Source organism: Crinia signifera, chromosome 8 (genome assembly GCF_055691185.1).
Source record: "Crinia signifera chromosome 8, ASM5569118v1, whole genome shotgun sequence".
NCBI classification, from domain to species: Eukaryota; Metazoa; Chordata; class Amphibia; order Anura; family Myobatrachidae; genus Crinia; species Crinia signifera.
This window is the reverse complement of record NC_139224.1, coordinates 114,046,285-114,067,722: the sequence shown is the minus strand read 5'-3', so window position 1 is coordinate 114,067,722 and position 21,438 is coordinate 114,046,285. Positions and strand designations below refer to the sequence as shown.

At 44.2% G+C, this 21,438-nt stretch overlaps 1 protein-coding gene across 2 annotated transcripts in view; it reads right to left on the bottom strand.

The window, feature by feature from the left end:
• Positions 1 to 1,918: 1,918 nt before the first annotated feature.
• Positions 1,919 to 21,438, bottom strand: part of LOC146026399 (calcium-activated chloride channel regulator 1-like) — a 119,301-nt gene continuing 99,781 nt past the window's right edge. For both annotated transcript variants that reach the window (XM_083157043.1, XM_083157042.1), the window contains exons 13-16: positions 15,291 to 15,558; positions 7,889 to 8,053; positions 6,524 to 6,751; positions 1,919 to 2,376 (exon numbers count right to left, since the gene is read on the bottom strand). In XM_083157043.1, coding sequence (XP_083013169.1) covers positions 2,039 to 2,376; positions 6,524 to 6,751; positions 7,889 to 8,053; positions 15,291 to 15,558 — 999 coding nt within the window. In that variant the 3' untranslated portion in view covers positions 1,919 to 2,038. The remainder of the gene's footprint in view (positions 2,377 to 6,523; positions 6,752 to 7,888; positions 8,054 to 15,290; positions 15,559 to 21,438) is intronic.

Genomic DNA, 21,438 nt, shown 5'->3' with positions numbered 1-21,438 from the left:
TATAAAATATAGCGAGAGTTGGGATCCCAATTAATTAACTAGAATAGCTTTTTGTAAATTTTCAGCAATACCATTTGTTTCAACAATGTTGTGCAAAAGATTCTGCAGATGGTGGTAGTTTGCAGTATCAAATGGGGAGAGAGAAAACCCAGCTGAAGTGCAGCTCTTCCCCCCCCCCCCCCCCCCCGAGCTGCCGGCCATCAGCTGCCTGCACAATAGCCATTCCCCACGGTACATCCAGGGGACCTGGATCCGCCGCAAAGTGGAACACTTCGTTCATCAAGGCACTCCTTGTACCGCCGCGGTCAGAACGGTGACTCCCACCTGACCACGAGCAGGTCTTACCTGCAGGCTGCCGAGAGGAGTGACGATTACATCTCGAAGGAATCCTATCCCTTAAAACAACTGGGACCACTTGCAGGAGACCCTTGCAAACTTGCGCAAAGAGAGTGCTTTCATCCCGGGTGAGCATAATTTAAATCTGTGACTGCATATTACCTTCTGTGATCTAACCTACCGGCCAGTCCATATACAACATTATTCTTATTTTCATTTTCTCTCCCCATTTGATACTGCAAACTACCACCATCTGCAGAATCTTTTGCACAACATTGTTGAAACAAATGGTATTGCTGAAAATTTACAAAAAGCTATTCTAGTTAATTAATTGGGATCCCAACTCTCGCTATATTTTATATTGTTTTTATATATTGTATGTATTTGTATGTATTATTTTTTTTGATTCCAGATAAAGATTTCTAAAATAGTTACAGCAGTGTGTCGGTAACTCATTTTTATTCAGCCAATCAGTGTGATACTATTGTTAAAATATTTCTAATCAGCAGCGCAATTCACTCCACCCCCCCCCCCCCCAATTTTTTCTTTTTGTGTGAGTCTAGACGGGCTCACAGGAGTTTATGCTGCAGCTGTGTTAAATTTATATTTCTAGTCAATTTAGTTCACTCGAACCTAACCTAGACTGCCGAGCGCCAGGAGGTGTGTCTCAGAGTGTCCCACCCCAGTGCCACTCCGTCACACACAAAACCCCCCCTGTTTTGGAGCTCCATTACTAGCTATGAAGCAATATAGTTATGAAAAGGCAGTGTCAATGACAATGAACAGTAGCAATACTGTATAAGCACTTAATTTCGCGAGCAGTAATTTTCGCGATAATGACAAAATCGGCGATTTCGCGAGCTGAAAATTTTGTGATTATCTACTGTACCTGCTACTGTACCTGCTGTAAATAGAACCCCGTAAGGGGGGGGGATATTTCGCTGGGCTTTAATTTTCGCGATTACGGAAGGCTCGCGAAAATCGCGAAAATTAAAGCCGCGTGAAAATAAGTGCTTTTACAGTATATCAGAGTATCAATAATAACCAGTGGTGGAACTTCTTACCCCCCTCCCAGTAAAATCCACCACTGTGGGATGAGCCAGATGCAGTCCTTGAAACTACACTAGCTTCACTGTGACTGGCAGTGACTTCCAGTAGGAAGCCACTCCCTGTCTTGCCATGCACCCCAATTTGGCTTCTATGGGCTGCTGTCAGTGTAGCCCATAGAAACCATGTGTTTGCGCATGCACAGTCAACACCAGCCCCAGCACCTCTCTGTTTTATTATGCAGGGGCCAGGACCCAGGCAGTGGCGGTGCATCTGGTGGATCAGGCAGCGGCAGCCCCCCTACTGATTACAGGTAGGAGCCGCTGATAATAACGCCTCACACTTTTCCAGGAAGTTCTCACTTTTAAATGGTTTCTTTTTTTTTAAGTAGTGCTTTTGGTACATTTTCTATTTTTTTTTGGGGGGGGGGGGGTTATCTTGTTTTTGGATGCACTTCCACAGCTACAGTATTAGCTTTTCACAAGCACTTTTAGGAGTATATATAATATATTTTTACCTGTAAGTAAACATGATGTGGAATAGTAAAAATGTTTATTCAAAATCAATAGTGACATTTTAGTTTAAATGGCATCTTACTTGAGTGATCATTTAATTAGCATTCGTTTTTTCCCCCCAAATCCTGACCAACTTTGTCTCAGACATGGGAGGCAAAGAATGTTGCAACAAGAGTCAAAAGCAGTGTGGTCACTGAATGCAGAACGCCATTGCCTGAATTGCCTGGTGTTGGCAGGAACAGCGCTGCCCGTGCCAAATTAGATGGTTCTGACTTCTGATTGCTCTTGTCAATAGCAACCAATGAAAAATAAAAGACTGTCCCATTTCGAATAGTAATATGCTTTGGAGTAAAGCTGAACTGTTCTCTGAAGCCGGCTGGCAGTGGTGTAAGACTGGAGATATTGACAACGGTGCCCTTTTCAAAGTTGTCTTTTAACACCTGGCTGCTGAAAGCCATTCGTAGATCATAACTTGAAGCTGTATATAAAAAACATAACACAAAATTGGTGATATCATTTACCAAAGCATGTATATCCTGTATATATATCTCCCCACACATGACTGGATGAAATCTGTCGCTAAGGCTAAAAGGCTGGATTATTTTTGGCCTGGTATTTTGGTTAAATTGTTACTGTAATAACAGGTGACTGACTGGTGGTAACCTTCCCAATGCACTGTCCAACCTGCCATCTGATCAGCTGTTATGTGGTCTTGCTAGTTGTGGTACCAATCACTGTGATAATGGGAAACTGTTGAAAGCCAGGATGACCAAGAAAGAGTAAATCTGGCCATACATCAGAAAGATCGATCTTAAGATCGCTTGCGCTCATGATTGTGTACAATTTCCCTTGAAATCCCCAGCAGTCCTTGGTGGTTTTTGTACACACAATCTACACACAATCCATTATACAATCAGTCATACAATCCATCTGCTGCATGACTGTGTACACAAGATGTGCACACAATCTGCATAGAATCCATCATACAATCAGTCATACAATCCATCTGCTGATTGATTGTATGATTGTGTACACAAGATGTGCACACAATCTGCATACAATCCATCTTACAATCAATTGAAATTGTATGATCGGGTACAATATCTTTCTGATGTAGGGCCACCTTTACAATCATTCTATACAGTTTATGAACTGTGTACAGTGGTGAAAGTGTGGCGGTACGGGGTGGTACGGCGTACCGCTATAACATATTCCGCCGGTACCCCGTACCGCCATAAAATCCCGGCACGCATGTCACTGCGCATGCGCAGGTTTGCGCAGTGACATCAAGCCGAGGCACGGCGGCAGCACGAGCGGCTCAGACTCTCATCACAGTCCTGCCGACGTGCGGGAGACAGAGCCGCAGGGGGAAGCAAGGGGAAGGCTGCCTGTCACTGTAACTTCCGGCAGCCTGTGCCTCAATAGCGTACTACTGTAGCAGTGGCGGCCAGGTACAGTGAGAGGAACAGGGGGGGGGGGGGCTGGTGTCTGGACACTGGCGGCAGCAGATGATCAGCGGCAGTGCGGCAGCCAACAACCATGATAAGGGCAGCAGCGGCCGGGACCACGTGAAGGTAGCCAAATGCCATATCAGGTGAGCAGCAGTGGCAGCCAGCAGAGGCCAGCCCCTGTGAGCCACCCAATGTTAGTAAGAACAGATCTACATTCTCTTGTACCCCCTCTTACCTCACCCTCTGCCACCTCTTCCCCTTTCACCAAGTCAATGTGACCTCACCCCCTGTCAGCATGCCCCTTACCCCTCTTGCCTCATCCCACCACCTCGCCCCTTCTCACTTCATCCCAGCACCTCACTTTATACCACTATATACCACCACCTCGTCCCTTCTTGCCTCATCCCACCACCTTACCTCAGCCCATCATATCTCCCTTTCTCAGCGCAGCCCGCCACCTCGCCCCTTCTCACCGCAGCCCGCCACCTCGCCCCTTCTCACCTCATCCCACCACCTCACCCCTTACCTCAGCCCATCATCTCTCCCTTTCTCACCGCAGCCCGCCACCTCGCCCCTTCTCGCCGCAGCCCGCCACCTCGCCCCTTCTCGCCTCAGCCCGCCACCTCGCCCCTTCTCGCCTCAGCCCACCACCTCGCCCCTTCTCGCCTCAGCCCATCATCTCTCCCTTTCTCGCCTCAGCCCGCCACCTCGCCCCTTCTCGCCACAGCCCGCCCCTTCTAACCGCAGCCCGCCACTTTCCCCTTCTCACCGCAGTGGTGCAAGTATTGTGGTATGGCGTTATGGCATGGGTAATATGCAGTGGTGTAAGCATGAAACATTGAAACCCCTGGCATTGAGCATGAAACCTATAGCAACGAGCATGTAGGTAAGCGGCACTTATGTGGCATATTATGTAGTAAGCATTACAGCGTGTGTAATGTATGTAATGGGTATTACGGTGTGGTATTATATGTAATGGGCATTACAGTGCGTGGCATAATGGTGTTTGGTATATAACGTGTAATGGGTATTACGGTGTGTGGTATTATTTGTAATAGGTATTATGGTGTGTGGCATGTGTAATGGCCATTACTAGGTGTGGCATAATGTGTAATGGGCATTATGGCATGGGTAATATGTATTGGGTGTGTGACGTGTAACCAGCAGTTCTGTGTACATTTTTGCCATGCGCCTTCGGCGTGCAATATCCCTATTTATGGTTTGTCTGGCTCCTACACTTTGATCCTGACCCCTACATTTTGTGTTCAGGATGCAATGCACAAGCCCAAACAGAAATGTCATTGTGCTCTAAAGTTTTGTCATGTAGACACCCCCCCTCGTGTCATATGACCACGCCCCTTAACTACGCCCTAACCACGTCCATTTGTCACCGCGTGCCTTCGGCATGCAGCACAGTACCACTAAGACTTTTTTTCTACTTGCACCACTGACTGTGTATCTCAAAACCAGCAATTTACAAGATCCAAAACAGCATGGGTATACTGGGGGAAGGTCATGTCAAACAAATCTTATTGACTTTTTTGACTGGGTGACTAAAGTAATAGATTAAGGTGGGGCTGTAGATGTAGCTTATCTAGACTTTAGTAAAGCTTTTGACACTGTCCCACATCGCAGACTGTTAAATAAACTTGAAAGGTTGGGATTGGATTCTAAGATAGTTGAATGGATAAGAGCGTGGTTGCAGGACAGAAAACAGAGAGTTGTAGTAAACGGAGCACAGTCAAAAGAGGGAAAGGTTACAATTGGAGTACCCCAGGGATCTGTACTTGGACCGGTGCTTTTTAATATCTTTATTGGTGATATTGCAAATGGAATTGAGGGTAAAATGTGCCTTTTTGCAGATGACACAAAGGTATGCAACAGGGTAGACACACCAGGAAGGGTAAAACAAATGACTGATGATCTAGGTAGATTAGAGGAATGGTCAAGAGCATGGCAACTACAGTTTAATGCCAAAAAAATGCAAAATCATGCACTTGGGTCTCAGAAATCCAAAGACTAAATATAGTATAAATGGCACTATAATGGAAACTACTGAGGAAGAGAGGGATCTAGGTGTCACTATTTCAGGGGACTTAAAAGCAGGTAGGCAATGTAACAAAGCAATTAAGAAGGCAAGTCAGATGCTTGGTTGCATAGGGAGAGGTATCAGCAGTAGAAAGAAAGAAGTAATAATGCCACTGTATATGTCATTGGTACGACCTCACCTAGAGTATTGTGTTCAGGGTACTTGTGTAGTTTCACGGCGCCAGCATGTTGTGGGCTTGGTGGCTCGTTACGCTCGCCACGCTATTTAAAATCAAATCCATGTTGGCATGGAGTTAAGTAACTTTATTTGACATATTTCGTGGCGAGCGTACACCCGGAAGTAGCACGGCGCCATGCTGGCGCCGTGAAACTACACAAGTACCGTGTTCAGTTCTGGAGGCCATATCTCCAGAAGGATATAAATACATTAGAGACTGTACAAAATAGGGCAACTAAAATGGTGCATGGCCTACATCACAAAACGTACCAGGAAAGAATAAAATATCTTAATATGTATACTTTACAGCAGAGAAGGGAAAGGGGGGACATGATAGAAACTTTCAAATATATCAAGGGCTTTAACAAGGTACAGGTGGGAGACATTCTTCACAGGAAGAGGAGCAACAGAACACGAGGACATGCACTGAAACTAGAGGGAGGAAGATTCAGGGGAAATGTGAGGAAGAATTACTTCACAGAAAGAGTAGTAGATAAGTGGAATAGCCTACCATCAGAGGTGGTAGACGCAAATACAGTAGTACAATTTAAACATGCTTGGGATAAGTATATTGATATCCTTACAAAAAAATAAGGATCAAATATGGTTTGAGGTAACATGTTTAAAAAAAGGGGCAGACTAGATGGGCCAAGTGGTTCTTATCTGCCGTCAAATTCTATGTTTCTATGTTTCTATGAATAAAGAAAGCTAATGTGCTTATGTTCATCTCATTCATCTCCCTTTACTTGAAAACAGACTCCCTGCCTCCCGGCTACTGCACCTAGCACATACTCCACATTACCATATGCCGGAAATGGGTGTATTCTGTAGGATACCAGGACACATATGTACCGCAGCTGCGCATAGAGAGGCATCCCGGTAGGTAAATAATGATATTTAGGACATACCATTTCCCTGATCAAGGTCATCTCCAGTTGCTGTCCAATATAATACAACTTGTTGGTCTTTAAGAACTGCTTCCAGGTCAAAGATTTTGCAAGGTTTAAAGACATCTACTTTAATGTTCCGTATGTCTGTTACGACAAAGGCACCTCCTGAAGATATACGGCTGAAATGTCCAAAATTCTGAGTTTCAGAGGTTGGTTTTGGCCTTGGTGGGTTGCTGATTATTGTACCTAGTAAGAGAAATGAGTCAATTGTGAGGATTTTTTTCTTTTCCTTCTTTTAAAGATGAAGTGTGGGAGAATATATAAAACTGAAGGTTGTAAGAGAAGTATAAAGACAGCCCTAAAATCCATTCTGGAATGAGAAAGGTCTGCTGTCCTCGAAGGCAGTCATGTTTTTTTTTTCTTTCTGATCACCACTAGTTTGTGTGAATGTTATGTAAATTATGTTTTCTTTTTATTAGTATTTTATTTATATTATGGCATCTCCAAAAAAAAGATTTTGCAATCAATGTGAATCAGTACAAGGAAAGTGTGGTTAAAACAATAGGACATAACATAATTTGATGTCACTAAACAACCAACACAATTTTTAGAAATATATCCAACTAGAAATTGTACTAGCTTTCTTTGAACAGAGAAAAGCAAAGAAAAATAAGTTCTATAGTAAAGAATAGACACAGTAATCAAGAAAGATTTAGAATTACAAAATAAATAAGGAAAAAAAAGAGAAGTAAAGCGATTAAAAGTTGTCTAATATAATTAAATGATTACACAAGTAAGATGCCATTTAAACTAAAATGTCACTATGGATTTTGAATAAACATCGTGAACATGTCAAATAAGCTTAATATATATACTATTCCACATCCTTTTTTCTTATTGGGAAAAAAAACTTTGGCGGCTTGATTCTGAGGTGGAAGCAAGTAACTTTGCACCTTGACAAAACGATGTTGCACTGTAACTGGGGAAGATTAAGATTTTGGAGGGGACGTGTTCAAATGCAAATCTAAATTGCAATGCAAAAATTAAGCTGCAACATGCAAACGCAACCAGTATTTACCATGCATACATACATAGATGTATTTGTACATATTGCATTGCTCCATGGTCTGTCCAATTGTACTGCTCTTTTCTTTTTTGCGTTACTCCCACTTCAGTATCAGGCCTTTGGTCTCTTACTAAAGCTTGGCATAAACTCTACAATTATCTGGCAGATCATGTGCCAGATCTGCCTTTTTGGAATACAGATCTGGTTTTAGGTGACAGCTAATGACAAACTACCATTTGCTCTCAAACACTGGAAATGGACAAAACAAGTTGTTCAGACAAACTGGTTAAATCACGGATAACATTAACTACTATTACCATTCTCAACATAACCAGGTAGGTATAGTGCTCGACTGTTTGGTATGGAAACTTTTTTATCTTTGTCTTCATTCTCAACCCGAACTTTCAGGTTGTATCTGCCATTTACTTGGTATCCGGTGAAGTATCTGGAATAAATTCCATCATTTTTGAAAATATCTGCACCTTAAAGGAAAATAGATGTAAATGCATAAATTGTTACATTGTCCATAACAATAGCAGGACCTGATGTAGAGTTGGATGCTTAGACAATGTCGTAGGCAGTGGAGCGATGTCTGACTGTGTCACGACGCACATGAATCCAGATTTGGATGCACTTTAGAAGAAATGTACTGGAATGGTATGGGGCATTCCTGGGCAGTGACTGGGAGGTAACAAGGGGATGGCTACAGTGGTGTAGCAATAGGGTAGATGCTAAATTGTAGTGGGCTAAAGTACCTTCTACGCCCAGGGGGAGGAGCAAGGCTGGGGGACTTGCTCCTTCTCTATCCACGCCACCACTGGTTGCCTTTAGTAACCAGGTGGCGAGTGAAGCGGAGCGAGCCACCATGCCCAAAGCGGGGCGAGCGAAGTGAGCCCGCGAGGGTCCGTTTGGGACCCTTCTTCCAACCTTGCTCCTCCTCTATCCACACCCTCTCCTCCCTTGTAACGTCAGGAGGTCCTTTAGCCCACTACATTTTAGACCTAACTGTAGCAATAGCCCCAACAGACCCTGCTTTGGTTTATGGTGCAGCGTAGCTTGCAGGCGCCTGTGGGGCTATTACAACACCCCTACCAGGACCTGTAGACACTTGGCTTTAGTCTGGTTGGCCACCACCTCAGGAGAAGACAGTTAAGGAGGACATTTGGGAGGGACATTTTAATGGAGCCAGCACTACAAAATGGAGGCTCAAAATCCCATTACAATGAGCTGAACAGAGTTAGGTGCGAGGGGACCACAGAGCCGCGGAGGTGTTGGCCGAGAAGGGGGTATCCCCTGACAATGAACAGATACCATTTGGGAAGGGCCACCTCCTTTACAGACATGCCTCTGGATGGCTAGTAAGACAAGCAGATATGTCTCAAATGTGGAGGGTGTGTTGCGGAATGTGATTGCTGAGAAAAACAGTATAATTAAGATAGGCACCCATATTCAGATTATAAACAAAAATTTAACCTGACCTCTCTGGCGCTCCTTCCTGAAAATAGGTGTACCTGGGGTCTCCCCCGTAAACCGATGGAGTATAGGGAAAAGAGGAAAAAATGCCAATGGTGAAGCACGTTTTACACAATTTCCCTCTTCCTTTAATATCATACAGATATGCTAAAAACATCAATTTCATAAAATACAATCACATAAAAAATGCATAAATAATGCATATAGATACAGGATAAAGTGCTATGTGCGGTGGTGGACGTTTTCTGTTATATCCAATAGGACCAAGTCTGATAATTACCGGATTAGTTGGGAACTGGGGATCAGTCAGTTCCAATATAGGTATAACACACTTATACAGTAGTGTTAACACTGTTGACTCCTCCGGCCTCAGCAGCTTGCAGGGTCCTCCGTCCTCCGTCTGTTCACAGCACGATTTCCATAAGTCTGCCAAACACTTTCACCAACGCGTTTCGTCTACTATCTGGGACTTTTTCAAGGTGTGCAGACATTGAATAACAGTTCCGTTTAAATACCCTACCTCTGTATGCCAGCTGGATCTTTAGTTTCTCCATTGTCTTTTTTGTCGGGTCCCCCCGGTGCGAACTGGACAATGGAGAAACTAAAGAATCTCCTGGTCACACAAAAAGAAGACGAAATTATAACGGAAAAGGAGTATGAGTTCCTCATAAATGAAGAACCATCTATTCCGGTCCTCTACATCCTCCCTAAAGTGCATAAGGACCCCAAGTGTCCCCCGGGGAGACCCATAATTTCGGGGATAGGGTCAGTGACAGCAAACCTGTCTGAGTATATTGACTTCTTTTTACAGCCACTGGTGGTCAAAAACAAATCCCACCTAAAAGACACACGGGATGTGCTGAATATTCTAAAAGAAGTAACATGGGAGGAGGGACTGATATTGGTCACGGCCGATGTCAAGTCCCTCTACACCATAATAGATCACCAATTAGGTTTATCTGCATTGAGGAAAGCCCTCTCAAATAGTGAATTAGAAATTCCTCTACAAGAATTTTTATCAAAAGGGGTTCAATTTATACTAGAAAATAACTATTTTCTTTTTAACAATGTTTTTTATCTCCAGAATGTCGGCACGGCCATGGGCACCAGGTTCGCACCCAGTTATGCAAACATCTTCATGGGGCAGTGGGAGGAAGAATGTATCTGGAACCACTGTCCCTATGGGGCGAACCTGGTGCTCTGGAAAAGATATATTGATGACGTGCTGTTCATTTGGAGGGGGGTGAAGTTTTATTGGAAGAATTTTTTAAATATTTAAACATCAATGATTTTAATATAGAATTTTCATTTGAAAAGGATTTTAATAGAATCAATTTCCTGGATATATCTATATATATTGAAAATTATGAAGTGCATACTATGAATTTTAGCAAACCGACCGATTCTAGTGCATACCTGCAAGCTTCTAGCTGGCACCATCCAGACTGGCTTAAATCCATTCCGGAAGGCCAGTTCCGACGTCTGAGACGGAATTGTACCAAAGTGGAGGTATATAGAGATCAGGCAGCCTCCATGAAGAATACATTTACATCTTCTGGTTACAAAGGAGAAAATATTGACCTAGTCAAGGATAAAGTGGAAGAAATTGACAGGGAGGACTTGCTAAGAACCAAAATTAAAGAAAAAGAAAGCACTAATATTTTTGAATGGTCTTTTATTACCACCTATAACAGTCAGTACAGAACGCTTGAGAAATCCCTAAAAAAACATTGGGGTATCCTACAAAAGGACCCCACTATAGGTGAACTTCTTCCCAAACACCCCAAATGCATATACAAAAGGGCCCCCACAATCAGATCAGACCTTGTTAAAAGTTCGGCCCCTCCAGCTAGGCCCATGACGACTATTAAGTCGAAAGGTTTTTTCAGATGTGGCATGTGTTTGGGATGTAGAGCGGTTCCAGGAACAACATCTAAAATAAGTGAGGTCTCCATTAACAAGAAAGACTTTAAAATTAGGGATTTTGTTACTTGCAATAGTAGCAGTGTCATATATGCCATTAACTGCAGTTGTAATTTATGGTATATTGGACGAACGTCCAGACCATTAAAAGTACGCCTGGGTGAGCATCTCAGAAAAATCAGAAAGGGGATGACCACCCATGCGTTATCTGAACATTTCAGAACACATCATCAAAGCAACCCAAATGGCATCGTCAACTTTTGTGGTCTAAGACAGGTTAAGGAAAACTGGAGACACAAAGGGTTGGCGAAACAGTTAGCAAAAGCTGAAATGCAACTCATATATGAGTGTGGGACCCTCATTCCAGGAGGGCTGAATTCAGATTTCGAAATAAAATGGTTTTTATAATATATATTCATTGGCACTTTACATAGCATTTTACCTTAAATTATGTTCACTGTACTGATTTTTATTCTGATTTTATTCTGTATTTTTTGTATATTTGCACTTCTATTTATTTTATTCCAATTTTATCTTTTCCATGGTAATTGTGAGTCACGCTTCAGAGTGGCCATAAGGACATTAAAAAGAAATTGGGGAATATAAAAGTCGTAAGAAGCCCCAGCGCTTATGCATACATCTGGCGTCTACACTTCACCATGGTAACCGGGAACACGGAAGTGAGGTAGCGGGATGAAACTCCGGCGAGAACGCAGAGTATCACCATAGAGATATGAGAACAACGGAGTTGAATCAGCCACCGGAAGTGACGTATCGGGACCTGACGCGCTGCTGCGTCGGAGCGTCAGCGTTCCCATGGATACCCTGCCCCGCACTAACGTGTGGGACAGGAAGTCTGTATGCCAGCAGAGGATCATGGGACTTGTAGGAAACCGCTGATTAGGATCCAGCTGGCATACAGAGGTAGGGTATTTAAACGGAACTGTTATTCAATGTCTGCACACCTTGAAAAAGTCCCAGATAGTGGACGAAACGCGTTGGTGAAAGTGTTTGGCAGACTTATGGAAATCGTGCTGTGAACAGACGGAGGACCCTGCAAGCTGCTGAGGCCGGAGGAGTCAACAGTGTTAACACTACTGTATAAGTGTGTTATACCTATATTGGAACTGACTGATCCCCAGTTCCCAACTAATCCGGTAATTATCAGACTTGGTCCTATTGGATATAACAGAAAACGTCCACCACCGCACATAGCACTTTATCCTGTATCTATATGCATTATTTATGCATTTTTTATGTGATTGTATTTTATGAAATTGATGTTTTTAGCATATCTGTATGATATTAAAGGAAGAGGGAAATTGTGTAAAACGTGCTTCACCATTGGCATTTTTTCCTCTTTTCCCTATACTCCATCGGTTTACGGGGGAGACCCCAGGTACACCTATTTTCAGGAAGGAGCGCCAGAGAGGTCAGGTTCAATTTTTGTTTATAAGGTGTTGGTGACGGGGTGTGAGGGACCCTTTAGAACCAAGACCACTGGGCAGCTCCTGAGTTGCGCCATTGGACCATTCTGCTCATATTTTTGTGTTTGTATTAGACCCATATTCAGATGGATAATCCGTACCCGCTATAGGGCTGGAGCAAGTTTTGATGGTGCAAACAATAGTGCATCCTAAAGATGCTTCAAGCATTATTTAAGGTTCTGAGGATGTTGAAAGTGTGCATCTCAGTCCTTGTACATGCAGGCCTGGGAAAGGGTTTGCAGAGGCATTAGCATAATGGTACAGGCGTGATTGTGTATCTGACTTGCTGCTCAGTAACATCCCTGTGCACAGAGCCGGCCCTAGCCTAAATGACGCCCTATGCAAAATTTTGGCTGGTGCCCCCTAGCACTGCCACTATTTCCGCCTCTGACCCTGCTCCCCTTTCCCAGCACCATCAACCCTCATCATAGCAGTCATCATTTTGGTGCTCCTACCCGCAATATTTTAAATAGAAACAGTGCACGCATTCGGTGCGCAGCCCAAACAGGAGTGTGTTCTTGCTGGGAAGGGGCATGACCACACAATAGTACCCCCATTTCATATTATGCCACACAGTAGTGCAACTTTATTCACATTATATCATGCGATGATGTCCCTTATTCACGTTACATCACACAGTAGTACCACTTTACCTTATGTACATGACTCCTCACATTATTCACATTATACCCTTAGAAAAAAATCCTGAGAAAATATTGTATTTTAAGCACCTCCATGGCCACACTGCAACCCAGCACAAAGCAGTGTGTGTGCTGGGCAGAGGAGAAGAGCTGCAGTTGCTGCTGTCACTTAAGGGGAGGGGGCCCGGGCCCACACTGGGCCTTTCCATCAGACTTTGGCCTGGGTAATTTGTACCCCCTACCCCTTTCTCTCTGTACCCCTGATAATACCACACAGTTATGCCCCTTACACATGACACACATTATTAATGTCCTTATAACCATAATGCCCCTTACACATTATGGAAATCTTTATTAATGCCCTTCATACACATAATGACACACATAATGCCCCTTACACATACTGTATGTTACACATTATCAATGCCCTTATACACATGACGCACATAATGCCCATTACACATATGTTGCACATTATTAATGCCCTTATACACATGACACACATAATGCATGTTACACATATGTCGCACATTATTAATGCATTTAAACATGACACACATAATGCCCCTTACACATATGCCGAACACTTTTGCACAACCAACCCACCCGCAGACAGCACTCACACAGCCGCTAACACTGTGACCTCTGCCTCTGCTTGGATACAGATGTTTCCTCAATAGGCCATGCAGCTCCTGGCCAGTTCTGCTAACCCAACATGCCTTTTTTGCTGAAAATTCATCTTATTTGCATTGTTATGACCAGCACACATGGAGCGTCCAATGATTAAAATGATATGCGGCATGCCTATATTCTGTGTGCGACTGTGGCTGTACCTGCATTTGGAATGCTATGTTACCGTGATTTCCATGACTACACTATTTCATATGCAGATACAGCCTCACTCACGCACATAATATAGGCATGCTGCATATCATTTTAATTAGCAGAAGCTGCTGGTGCCCCTATGCATTCCAAATGCCCTAGGCCATTGCCTAGTTTGCCTATGCCTAAGGCCGGCTCTGCCTGTGCAATAAAGTGATGCTGCAAAGCGTCAGCTCACTTTACAGCATCATCAGCCCAGGACACGGTGAGGGTTAAAATGCTGACGCATATCGCCACATTAACAGCAGCTTTATCAAAGGATAACCTTTTGATTTTCCTTTGATAAAGCTGCTGATGAAGCGTCTAAACGCGTCAGCATTTTAACTTTCACAGTATCCTGGACAAAGCCTTGGTACCTCAATGTTGTGACTGATCCAAACCAGCCAGTGCAGGTGCACCCACAGGAGCACCCACCACTGGTCTCTTCAATACTGCCAAGCTACTCTCCATGGTGGACTGGATCCTCTGGACCAGCTTAATACACCTCCAGGAGACAAACAGGAGTGCAGAACTGCATATACATGGTGGACGGTAACACTTTATTTACCCAACAACCAACTAGGGGCCTAAAGGAATGGACAGTACTCTACTTTAGGCCAGGAACTGTGGAATTTTTTTTTTTATGCTGATTGAATGTCGTATGCAGTTAAATGAGGTTGCACAAACATTTAAGAAAACTTATGATACCTAATGACTACATACACACACACATGTGATCTGTGTCTTGCAGGATCAATTCTAATAGAATTTTATCAAAAAATATGAATGTGGCTGTGAATAGTTTAATAATGACCACACATACGGAAATTGTATAAGTCATATCTGGACAACTTGCTGAAACTTTCTGTAATATTCCAGTCAGTGCTATAACTAGATATGGGCGCAGAGGCTCGGCGGGTGCATCATCGCTCGCCCCATTGGCTGCACTTCTGCTTTGCAGGGTGCATTTAAAATGCAGCCAGTAGTGCAGCAGTATTACCCTTGCAGCATCACATACTATACTAAAGCTGACTTTGGAGACTTTGGAGACTACTGCAGTTTCCTGGTGATGGCGATCTGCACATGACATCACAGGTAAAGGTTGCTGGGACAGAGCTAGAGTACTTATTACAGTACTGATCCCAGTATGGTATCAAAGTTCGGAGATCGAGATAATTTGTTGGCACGTTCTCTCTCCAAGATTTGATAAATCTCCCCCATAGTCTTTGAAATGACTGAAGCTGATTATTTGCTTTGGACAACTACTCCAAGGCATTATACATCTTACTTTTACAATACTCCATCAAAAAAATCTTTAGCACCAAAATCCTTACCTGCACCATTGTCCAAAAGAGACAGTGTTATCACCTTTCCATTCTGTGCTTCAATAAAAGCAGTGACCTTCACTCCTATAACTGGGGCAAAGCGCTGGGTTACTATTGTGTACACAATCAGTGGACTGGGGTATCGGCTTGTGTCACTGTTCATATACGCCTCAGCAACAATCGGTGACACGCCTGGATTGGCTGCTCTGGAATTCACTGTTAAGCCAAGAACTTGGTCCGGTTGCGCATTACATAAGCTGTATTCCCAAGCACCTCTCTGTAAAGAAATGTCCACATTATGGTTATAGTTTGTGGTGATAGAAAGTTTCTAAGTATAACTACAGTATAATATAAAAAAAAAAATGTATATTGCTATTGTACTATTATTTGCTGTTACCAAAACATGTTACATAGGAGCCTGTGTAAAAAAAAAATTGTATGTAATCTGCACATCAGACAATATTTGAATTTGTTAAGCAGCTGTTAAAACATAGGATAATCTTTTACAGGTCGAGTCTCCCGTATCCGTAGTTCTCTTATCTGAAGTATTCCAAAACCATGGTTTTTTTTCCGAATATTTCAGGTTTGTTTTTTGTTTCCCCGCCCCTTTTTTCATGCCATACTTATCGCGGGCGATGTCCACGGCGGCCTTCAGGATCTTCCTCAGCAGTCCCAGGAGTGCATTGCGCGAGTGCGTGGGCGTGCCGGTAATGTCACAGCGCATCTGCAAAATCAAGCAATCCACCCCTTGGACCGCTGAAGAAGCTCCTAAAGGCCGCCATGGATGCCGGGGGACCAGGTAAGTATGTTAAAAAAATATATTCCAGAAACCAGAAAAATCCCTTATCCGAAATGCTCATGGTCCCGAGTATTTTGGATAAGGTATACTCAACCTGTATTTTAATATTATAGACCAACTTCATATTTTATTAAGCCAATTAACCATAGTTGCCTAATCTTCCAAACAACTAGGAGACTTACAAATGGGGGAGGGATTCTTCTTGCTCCCAGGAAAGAAGACACCTGTCTCACACTATGAATCATGTCACAGCAGCTCCTCTCCATGCAACATAATGGCATTGTGACAACACTATTTGCAGTGCCCCCCCAACTTGTAAATTATTCATTACTAGGTGATTCATCGCGCCCTATGGGCGCTCTTCACACCGGCGTAAGGGGCTGCGCCCCCTTAATTTGTGAACTTTTGTATTGTGAGAAATATGGTTTGCAACTTGAGTTATAGGTGAAATGTGTTAAATAGAGAACGTATGATTTGGAAGGGGGTGTGTATTGTTTTGTTTAATTGAAAGGCGGTTACAGAGTAAGATGTACATTGATAGTGTGGAGGGTACAGTGACATTTGTGGGGGTGTGGGGGGGGAGGGGTGTGCGTGCGTGTTGTTTAGATGTGTGTGTGTGCAATAGTATAGTAGGGTGTTTTTGAGTCAGCGGCTCCCCACTGGTGGAGGTCACGACACAGGAAAACAGGAGGCTGGGTAGTGATAGGGGTGTGTGTGCATAAGGGGGACTAAAGAGGAGCAACAAGTCCTACAGTTTGGCAGGGGGTGAAGCTTCTCGGCAAAATGGTAGCGATGTTCGAGAAGCTCCAGTTTGCCAGGTTTCATTCAAGGACTTTTCAATGGAACATCCCTTCCTGGAATGCGAAAACCATGAAACAAGAGAGATTACTCCTATCTCGGGAGACAAAGGAGTCCTTAGTCTGGTGGACGGACATAGAGGTGTTGCAGCTGTGGCATTCCCTTCGCTCTTGGGACTGGGTAGTGATCACGACGGAAGCCAGTCTCAGGGGTTGGGGGGCGGTTGTCTCTTCACCTACGGTTTCAGAGTCTGTGGTACAGGCAAGAATCCAAACTGCCAATAAACATATTGGAACTTCGAGCGGTTTGGTAGACTCTTCAGCAGGTGGAAGATTTTCTGAAGGGCCTCCCGGTGCAGTTGGACAACGCCACGGCGGTGGCTTACCTGAATCATCAGGGTGGGACTCGCGGCAGGATGGCGATGCAGGAAGTCTCACAGATTTTAAGTTGAGCAGAAATCAACATTCCTATTCTGTCAGCTGTGTTCATTCCGGGGATCCGGAATGTAGAGGCGGATTTCCTCAGCAGAGAGGACCTGCTGGAGGGGGAATGGTCATTACATCAGGAGATATTCCAGGAGATTATGAGTCGCTGGGGGCTCCCAGAAGTGGATTTAATGGCATTCAGGAACAACTGTCAGTTTCCGAAATTTTGTTCACGGACCAGGGACCCAGCCGCTTGGGAGGTGGATGCCATGACGGTTCCGTGGCTCTTTCACCTGGTTTACATTTTTCCTCCGTTCCCGATGATAGCTCGGGTACTGAGAAGAGTGAAGTCTCAACAAGTGGAAGCCATTCTGATTGCACCAGACTGGCCCAAGAGGTCGTGGTATTCAGACATTCTGAGATTGTCAATGGACTCTTGGCATTTTACTCTTCGACAGGATCTTCTCAGGCAAGGGCCTTTTCTACACCTGGACCTCGCTCGGCTCAATTTGACAGCCTGGCTTATGAAACCTTCTTATTGAAGAAAAAAGGATTGTCTGATGCAGTTATCCAGACTATGCTAAGGGCTCTTAAACCGGTGTCTGCTGCAAATTATCATTGAGTCTGGAAAATTTACATTGGGTGGTGTGAGCGTCAGAAAGTGCACACCTAGATTAGATTAGTGTATAGATTACTGGATTTCCTTCAGGATGGTTTCTCAACAGGTTTGGGATTACAATCCTTAAAAGTACAGCTTTCTGCTCTGTCCATTTTCTTCCAGAAAAGGATAGCTTTTTTACCTGAGGTTCAAACATTTTTGCAGGGCGTAACCAGGCTAAAACCTCCATATAGGCAGCCGGTGGCGCCTTGGGATTTGTCGTTGGTTCTGACAGTATTGCAAAACCCTCCCTTTGAACCGTTAAAGTCGGCTGACCTTAAATATGTTTCTTGGAAATTTATTTTTTTGTTAGCCATTGCTTCGGCTAGACGTGTATCAGATTTAGGAGCTTTGTCTTGTAAGTCTTCGCATTTAATTTTTCATGAAGATAGTGCTGTGCTTCGAACAGTGCCTAAATTTTTACCAACAGTGGTTTCTTCCACTGCTCCCGGTATTTTCCCCTCCAGAAGGGGCAAAAAATAGGGACAAATTAAGGAAATTGGACATAGTTTGCGCCTTGCGAATTTACGTGGAAAGGGTAAAGGACATCCGCAAAACGGATCTGTTGTTGGTATTGTACGATGTGCATAAGAGAGGGTGGCCTGCTTCTAAGCAGACTATTGCCAGGTGGTTAAGGTCAGTAATTGCCTTTGCTTACACCAAGGTGGGTAGATCTGTTCCTTCTCGAATTAATGCATATACCACCAGGTCGGTTGCTTCCTCTTGGGCTGTGCATCATGCGATGTCAGGCACCCGCCAGAAGCAGGCATCGACACGTCTGTATTTTCAGGGGGGAACACTCAGACTTTTCATTGGCACACCCATAAAATGCTGGGTGTTCCCCTGCTCCAGCCGCCTGCTCATCCCCATTCCTCCCACGATGGAGTGAGCACCCTGGTGAAACTCGCCAAAAGCGTTCGCTCATGGGGTTTGCACAAGCGCATATTCGCACATGCACAGACCCCCACCATCGCCCAAAAGAATGAATTCAGCCAGCAAGGAGCGGGTCTGAATCAACCACTTAATTCGGCCTTATGGGCCTGATTCTGAGTCACGTGCTTCTGTGGTTGCAACATTTACCAAACTCATATAGGAATGCGACAAATGGCCAAACTAATCTTCAAATCTGTGTGTGAGAGTACAAGCCTATCCCACCCACTTTTCTAGTGCTGCAAACAATCACAACCACTAGTATCGACAGTCACACCAGTCCTATGGTAGGTGCAAGAGATCCATGAGACACCAATGTCCCTTTTCTGTATGCACAAATAGCGCAGAACTAGTGGTCCAGTGGGAATTTTTAAGTGTGTGTGTGTCTGTGTGTGTGTGTGATTGGGGAGGGGGTGTATAAATAATGTACCAAAAAAGCGTTAATAGCAACTCAAAAGGAGGCATGTCTTTAAGAGAATAGGGTTGGTGAGGAAGATTGAGGTGGTGAGGGCCCCTTTGAGACATATACAAAAATGACATACAACTAGAGGCTTGAGACCAATGATGGAGATGAGTATGCAGACGAAGATGGTCACTGAGTGTTTGAGTATAGGAGAGCTGTGAGTGAAATGTGAAGAGAAGTGGGCTTTGACAACAGGAGGGAAGAGGGCCCTGCTCGGAGGAGCTTACAATCTAGTAGGAAGGGGAGACAAACAGATTACAACAGCTGCAAGCAAGTGGGTGGTGGCTAGATAGTAGGATGTAAACAGGCAAGGGGTCGGAGAACCAGCTAGTTTATGCAGTGGAAGGGTACGCTTTGATGAATAGGTGAGTTTTCAGTGACCGTTTGAAGCTTTGCAAGGTCGGAGAGAGTCTAATGGAGCGAGGGATTGCGTTCCACTGAAGGGGTGCAGCACGGGCAAAGTCCTGAACTCTAGCGTGGGAAGCAGTGATCAGGGTGGAGGAGAGACGACATTCGTCAGCCGACCGTAGAGGGCGGGAGGGTGTATGAATGGAGATGAGGTTAGAGATATATGGAGCAATGGAATTAGAGATGGCCCTGTATGTGAGTGTGAGGTGTTTGAAGAGGATTCTGTAGGGGATTGGGAGCCAGTGCAGATCAAGGGTGAAATTTACTAAGGGAAATTTGTAAAAAATAGGTGTATTTGTATCCAGAAATACACTTATTTTTGACATTTACTATCCCGAAAATACGTCAATTCGTATTCGTATTGATAGCACATCAATACAAATATGCATTGCCGTATTTTCAGGATAGTAAATGTCAAAAATAAGTGTATTTCTGGATACAAATACACCTATTTTTTTTCCAAATTTCCTTTAGTAAATTTCCCCCCATATGTTTTGAGAAGCATGCACAGGAGGCTCAGAGATGGGAGATGCACCCATTTTTACAGATGCTTCTGACTCTAAACTATTTGGAGCTGTCTATTTATAGGTTCTAATAACCCCTCTCTTCCATGCACTGGAAAAGTATTACATGATTGATTAAGCAGCTTCCATGTTATATTTCAACCACAAATAGTTTGTAAATCAGTATATGAACGGAAGACAAAGATGTCTCTGTGACATGAACTGTATTTATAGGTTTCGTTGATCCTTGCCTATTCTAGTAGGCCATGCCGGAGACATCTTAATTTGTGGTGGTCCTCTGCACCACTGGGAGAGTGGGTAACCCTTTCGCATCACACCCACTTCCTAGTGAAGTAGGTAGAATCAGAGAGATAAATATATTGAAACCACATTATGTATGTAGGGCAGCGGCGTAGCTTTGTTTGGGACGCCCCCCCGCCGTTAATGGGGGGCGCCCCCCGTCCGGCCACCCCCCCGGGCCCCCTCCCCCCATTGCCGCATGCTTACCTGTCCGCGCGTCCCGGCTCCCCCCCTCAATAAATTCTATGCAGACAGACCACGATAAAATGGCCGCCCCCATACTGCAGTCAGTTTCAGAGAACAGTCTGCTTTATGGGGCGGCCATTTTATCGTTGTCCGTCTCCATAGCATTGATTGAAGCCAGGAGGGGAGCCAGGACGCGCGGACAGGTAAGCATGCGGGGCATGGGGGCGGGGTGAAGCCTAATGGCGTGACCCAATCCCGCCCCGACCCCATCACCACCGACCTTCTCCTCTCCTGGGGCGAGATGTACTAAGCCTTGAAAAGTGGTAAAATGGAGAGTGATAAACCACCAACCAATCAGCTCCTACCTGTCATTTTTTTAAATACACCCTGTGACATGGTAGTTAGGAGCTGATTAGCTGGTGTTTTATCACTCTCCATTTTATCACTTTTCAAGCTTAGTACATCTGGCCCCTGGAGAGGAAAATTCAAATGTTGGCAAGTATGGTTTAGTTGAATAAAGATAAAGGGTGACAGAATGCGATGTTTTCGCACTTTCAAATTTGCCCATTATCGCACTTTTTAAAATCACATTTTTTGCTGCGAATTCACATATTTAATGAGGTGCGTACTCCGGGAAGAAAAGTGCGATTAAGTGCGACCCGCGCTACAGAGGCTGATAGCATCTTG